Consider the following 6,580-nt stretch of genomic DNA (forward strand, 5'->3'; position numbering starts at 1 on the left):
AGCTCGTTAATAGTTAAAGCTACAATTATTATTAATAATAACAACCGGAAGATACGCACAAGCCATATTCAAAATGATTTGTACAATTCGTTTTGAGCCAAGCACGCTTCAAGTATTTCAACTTTCAAATGCGATAGATTGTAGCTATCAGATGAAACAAATGCCATAAACCGCTCCAGCTCATCAACTGGATTATATGTATATGCTAACTATTTGTTATATTAAAAAAGTTGAAACTAGAAACATTTAAATCCGCTTAAGTAGTCCCAGTCAGCTTGACATGATAATAAATAGTTTTAAATATTTATGGAAATAGGGAAAATATTTAAAATTCAAGCACTTAATTGCGCAATTTATGTGTCAGTATTTTGGTGCTGGCTAAGTGGACAGATTATCTCTCTCTCACTCTGTCGCTATCTCTCTCTTTCTCTCATTCTGCTGCTAGTGATTTGTATGCTAGCCAAGTCACAGTCGCTGTCAGGATATGTCAAAAGCACTACGGATAGAATCCACTAGTTAAGATGCTCGTCGACTCGTCTCATAAATAATATTGATTTTTATGGATTTCAACACTCGACTCGAAACTGTTACTGTGACTTCAACTGCGACAATTTCGCCAGTGGCATACAAAATGACGTTCAATCAAAAACCGCAAAAGTAAAAGCAACAACAATAAGTGTAATAAATGAATCAGTGACAATGATTTTCACCCACTGTAAATCCGCGAACAGTTCATTAAACTCACTTTTAATACATTTTTGAAAAATGATACAATATACAAATATAAATATATTGTACAACAAAATAAATAAATAAATAAATTAGCCGCAGAGTAAAGAAAGCTGACACCACAAGGTCGAAACTCGAATGCTCTTCGTACAAGTTGCTTTTAATTATCAAGTTGATATTGCTAATCTAACCACCCACATACCATAAAACTGCCATATTAAAGAAACACATCAGAAATGTGTGTGTTACAGCTTAATGGCATAGTTGTTGAATTGCTTTTGCGACGAACTTCCATAAAATTGTAAGCTTTAAAAAAAACAAGCAAACATTTTTAATTGAATTAACCAACAATAGAAGCTGGTTGAGCTGTAACAAATTTTTGAGAAATTTGACTGCTCAATTTATAGCAATTCCATTTATACCAATTCTTAATGATTAAGTTTGCTTTGATTAGCATTACAAAAGTGTTCGAGCGTAAAAACAACAACAACAATAACAACAAAGCACAGATAGCCATTAAAATATCAAGTTAAGTGCTTACATTATACACCGTATCGAAAGCAACAATAAAAATACTTTTGCCCCAAGGTCGCATCAGAAAAGAGATCATCGTCATCTGTTTTACAATTATTTATCATCATTAGTGCCAAGAGAAGCGCTCTGGTCCTGTTGCAAAGAAGGAAGCGAAACAAAAGAAATGTAAAGATCAAGTTCTGGTTCCGGTTCTGGTTCTGATTTTGATTCGGAGACTGGTTCTCATTGAAATACGACGCGACCTTGCGTACAGGATTTGACCTTGTGCCTTTCCAAATGCAGCCTTTTGTTGCGTCGTTTCCACTTGAGTCAATTTTGTTAACTGGTTGCCAACATGGCCATAATTCAAAACTAAAACTTCCCGTCAGCATAAATACTAATAATAATATGATTTAGAATTTGTGCTTAAAATGTAGAACTAGCTGTTGTCTTATTATGTCAGCCGACATGTACTTAAAAAAAATGTTTCCTTCTTATAGTGCGATGAGCTGGCTCTGATTATATTGCTCACTGAACGGCACTAATCGTTTTAATCAAAACGAGATAATGGTTTCACAAATCAAACAAATGCCGTAAAATACACTTTATGAATATTTCAGCGCAATCATAAATCATTTCAGTGGCGCTTTGTGGGCAGGAGCGCACCCACAAGATAGATGTGGATGGACAAGCAGAACATTGCTGCAAATGTTGTCTGTTTGCGGAAGTTAATGGCTAATTAAAGCGCTTGACTTTTTGAATTGCTGGTAATAAAATTACCAGAGTCTGTACAAAAACCATTTTTGTTTTCCTTTTTATTTTTGTTGTTTTGGGCACGTTTCTGGTCGGATGCATTTAGAGCTACTCGGTGGGCCCTCAATTGATTGCCCTTGCTTTTGCCAACTCGAGCATGGGACAAGAGATAATTAAGGGGTACACAAGGGGTGTAGAAACTGGGGGGAGGGGAACACAGCAACAGAACACGCATACATTCCGTTGAGCGCCCTGCGGTGCTCCGCCATTCACACATGAAGATCGCAGCGAAGATCAGCGTGCAAGGTCAAACACGAAACTTAACTGTCAGAGACTGAGCGAGAGAAAGAGAGAGATAGACACATAGACAGAAAGAGATAGAGAGACATATACAAAGTGACCGCAGTTCTTGGCCAGTTGGCTGCTGATCACCACCTGCCTGCCTGTAACCACAAAAGTCGCCAAATTACCGCAACGGCAAAACAAGTTTTTGCGGCCAGTTCAATGGCCAAGTTTGAGGGTCAACAACAGGATGAGGTTCAAGTGTGTCTGACACTGTGTCCTTGGTGGCAAGTAGGCAAGCAGTTGCCCATGTGCGCAACATATCAATTAAGCCAGTGAAACGAAAGACTTAAGACACGAACTGGTCGCCAAACAGGAACTTTTCAACCCGCAGCTTTTTTATTTTTATTTTTTAAGTTGACTCTAAACTGTTAATGCCACTCTGCATATAGATTGATTATTTACTCATAATTATAGTTTACAGCAAGAAAGCTGATTGCATTTTAACGCGACTGCATTCGAGCCGTCCTCAAGGCGCCCTCTAATGACGAGATTAGCGTCTAATTGAATTATAACCAAACCCACGCTATGCCGGACAAAGGAAAAATAAATTAAATCCAAAATTGTGGGTTCGCTTTCAATTAAAGACAGTCGCTCGTCTCGTCTCGTCTCGTTTCAGATCGTGCACTTGAACTCCAGTCAAAAATTTGTCTGCACCAATAAAAAAAAAAAACAAAACAAAAAAAATATATATCTATAAACGATTAAGAAATATATGCTTCTAGATACAAGCCGACAACTTGCTCATGACTTAACAGTTTTTTTGTTCCGTTTTTGTGAGCAGCTTGTCCGCTTTGGTAATGAGTGTGTAAAACCCATTTAAAATCATTTTTGTGCTTTATAAAATGAAAGCGTATTTCAAGCCGAGTCATGCTCTTTAGATTTGGGCCAATGCATCATTGCTCACTCAATCGATTTACTCAATGAGCAAAGATCCAAAAATATATTCACTGGTCTCAACGGAATGCAGTCCGATTTGTTTATTATTGTTGCTAATTGAGATAATGGTCTTGTCTGCATACCCTCTAGTCACTCAAAATGAGAGAAAGAGGTATCATAAATGTAATAGGTAAATTCACGATTGAGGTGTCAAAACGGAACCGGAATCACAACATTCCTGATATAAATAAATATAAATATAAATGTAAGATTCAGCTTGACACTCTGTTCGTGATAGGTAAGAAATTGAATACAGAGTGTCTCTTAAGCGAATCCTCTTTCAATGGTTTGATTACAGGGTATATTCCATTCTATCCCTCTTGCTACTGGAACACTATTAATTGTTTTGTGGGTGTTTTATGTGAATATTTATAGTAAATAATTAGACAACTGCTAGCTTATTTAAATGCCTCTAGTCACATTTGCTAAAAAATTGGCAAGCGAAAATTATGATAAATGCTTAATATGCGATAATATTTTAACAACTCGCATTTTAGCCACGCTCCAACAACAAACAACAGCAACAAATGCGAAACGTGAGCTGCCACAGATGAAATGATAATTTAATAGCCAATTTAGCGGCATTGTCTGCAAATGTGAATATGAATACAAAAAGGTGAATACAAAACGGAACAGCTTTTGAATGAATGAATGAATACACTCAGATGTTCTTGATATTGACATTTACAAAGCAAACTATAGACACAACAAATAAAAGAGGGAAATCAGCTTAAATGTGAATGTGACTAAAGGTCAATAACGCATCGAATTCTTGGCTTCATTTGGCAATTATGATTTTGGCTTTCCTTTTTTATTTTTGGCAAGGTTCACACCACTCAAATGCTTATATAAGATATATATACATATATTTGTATATATTATTCATCTATCATTGATTGACATGTAAATTGTGTACGAAATGTTGATCGATTCAAATCAAACGGTTATTGTCTCAACATAAGTCTGTCACACAGCCGTTAATCTTGGCTGCAGTTCAACTTCCGTGACCTTTCGCCTCTGCTGCTGCACCTGAAGACAACACAGACTGACAGCTGGCCCAGACTAACGCGGCTTGCGTGTGTGTGTGTGTGTTTATTTATGGCCCAATAGCTAATAGCTAATTGTTTGTTGTATTTGTTTTTTCTGTTGCGTCTTGACCAAATGTCAGCTGAGGGCGCTTTGCTTACACAATCGTGAACGTGTATAGCGAATATAACTCGTCTCGTCTACGCACATTTGTTTTTTATTATTCCCATAAATTACGCAGACAAAGCAAAAAACAAATACAGAAGCAACCACAACTGGAATTCTGTATGTGACAACGTTTGCACTTAATTCAAAAGAAATGTCATTTAATTTGGAGTTGTCGGTCGCTTCGATACATTTTATGTTTAATTTATTTGAAATATCTGTTAATTAGTTCAAGTCCCATTCAGGTTATATTTGCCAAACTAATTTTACATTTTTGAACATGTTTTGTGATTAATATCAGCGATTTTTTCGCCGAACATCTTTGCTAAGTTTTTATGAGCTCTAATACTAATTATAAATGTATAATACGTTTTCATTCTATCTTCTTTTATAGTTTTGCATATCTGTGTAGTCGTCAAGTTACTTTTTTTTTGTGATTTTGTTGCTTAATTAAAGCAATTATCCTTGCGCACTTAAATTGAGGCTAGAGTGCAAACTACTAGTCTAGTTCAAGATGAGGAGTAAGTTGAACAACGATTTAATAATAGTGTCCATAGTGTCCATGATGATGATGCGATCCATAGTAGCCGCCGTAGTAGGGATAGCCTATATAAAGCAAAGAGGAGTTTAAAAGGGGTATTTCTCTGGACAGGACTCACCAAACTCACCCAGGCCGTAGTAGCTGCCACTGTAGTGGGGCCAGTAGCCACCAAAGCCTCCAAAGCCACCATAATAGCCACCGCCCAGATAGGGCGATGAGTAGTAGCCGTAGCCATAAGATGCTGCGCCTTCCAAATCCTTGTCGGACGCGTCCGCCTCCAGCTCACTAACAGCCGGCTCCTCCTGTGGACGTGGCGCTGCCTCACTGCCACCAACGAGCAGGCAGATGAAGGTGCAGGACAGCAGCAGGCAAATGAAACGCAAATTGTACATTTTTGTTGGATTACTTGTGGATGCTAGTTGCTTCTTTTGGTGTGGTGTGGTGCAAATAATGCCACTTGACAGTGTGTGTCCAACTGACTGACTCTGGGGCCGTGCTGCATGTTTATATAATGGCAGCGATTCTTGCAACCATCGGCATCAAAGCGCAGCGACAAAACAATTGTCTACACAGCAAATTTGCCTACAACAAATGACAAAAAAAACAAAAAGTTCCCCCCAATTGGGCTGCGTGTGCCCCAAACAACGCCCCACCAACCACCCAAGCAACCACCCACCCATTTGCCAGATTATCAATGAAGCGTACTCAGTATTCAAGTATTCAGGTATTCAAGTACTCGCAAGTACTTGCTGCGAGGCCTAGAGGGGTTTCTACTATTTCTTGCATGACCGATTACTAATTACAATACTGCATCTTAGTCTCTGTCTAGCTATCTCTCTCTATCTCTCTCTCTCTCTCTGTCCCTCACTTTTTCTGTCTCTCTCGCACAGTCTATCCATTTTCTGGTCAGTGGGGTCAATGTCGCAATGGGCAAAATGCGCAAACAAATATAATGCTTTAATTATTATTCTACACGTTTATAAATTACAAAAACGTGGTTCAAAAACCTTTTGCGACGATTTGGGAAAGTTGACGGATTACATAACGAGAACACGTTCTCTGCGTTTGCGTCGTATCCCCGAAATGATTTAATTTATTATGGACCGAGAACACCAACACACTTTCCTGTCAAAGCACTATAGATCTATAAATTAGAGTCTTATACGTCAAAGTGGCTAAACAACATTCTAAAACAATAAAAAATTAGAACTATAATGAACCCGATTAAAACTTTGTCGAACGCAACTAAAAACACTAAAATGTCGAAAAGAGAACGCTTCAGTTTATTTATCTATTTTTTTACTAATAAAATGTAACAGTTGAAATATGTAAAACATCCCATAAATAAGATAGACATGCAAAAATTGATTAAAAGCTTTATTTTTGGCAAAGACGTTTAATTAAATTCAGATAAGAAGCTGCCACGGAAGTTTTAAATATATAATTATGTACATAGTTTGAATAATAGTTTATACATATAATAATAAGCTAAATCCAGACTCAATCATGTTATTTCCTATGGTAAACATAAATATATATCTCATAACAACTTCCAATTGTATTTCACCTGAT

General features: G+C 37.3%; 1 protein-coding gene across 1 annotated transcript; it reads right to left on the bottom strand.

Annotated features, from left to right (window-relative positions):
* Positions 1–4,701: 4,701 nt before the first annotated feature.
* On the bottom strand, positions 4,702–5,464 carry LOC6557630 (glycine-rich protein 3). Its single transcript, XM_001983226.2, has 2 exons — positions 5,136–5,464; positions 4,702–5,073 (listed from the first exon to the last, which is right to left on the bottom strand). Exons 1-2 carry the CDS (start codon positions 5,398–5,400, stop codon positions 5,006–5,008), a joined length of 333 nt encoding a protein of 110 aa, XP_001983262.1. The 5' UTR covers positions 5,401–5,464; the 3' UTR covers positions 4,702–5,005.
* Positions 5,465–6,580: the final 1,116 nt, after the last annotated feature.

Source organism: Drosophila grimshawi, unplaced genomic scaffold (genome assembly GCF_018153295.1).
Source record: "Drosophila grimshawi isolate 15287-2541.00 unplaced genomic scaffold, ASM1815329v1 contig_44, whole genome shotgun sequence".
Taxonomy (NCBI): domain Eukaryota; kingdom Metazoa; phylum Arthropoda; class Insecta; order Diptera; family Drosophilidae; genus Drosophila; species Drosophila grimshawi.

Coding starts and splice junctions, on each gene's coding strand:
- LOC6557630 (XM_001983226.2), bottom strand. CDS start 5,400: ATGTACAATTTGCGTTTCATTTGCCTGCTGCTGTCCTGCACCTTCATC. Junction 5,074..5,135: donor TGGCAGCTACTACGGCCTGG/GTGAGTTTGGTG, acceptor TGCTTTATATAG/GCTATCCCTACTACGGCGGC.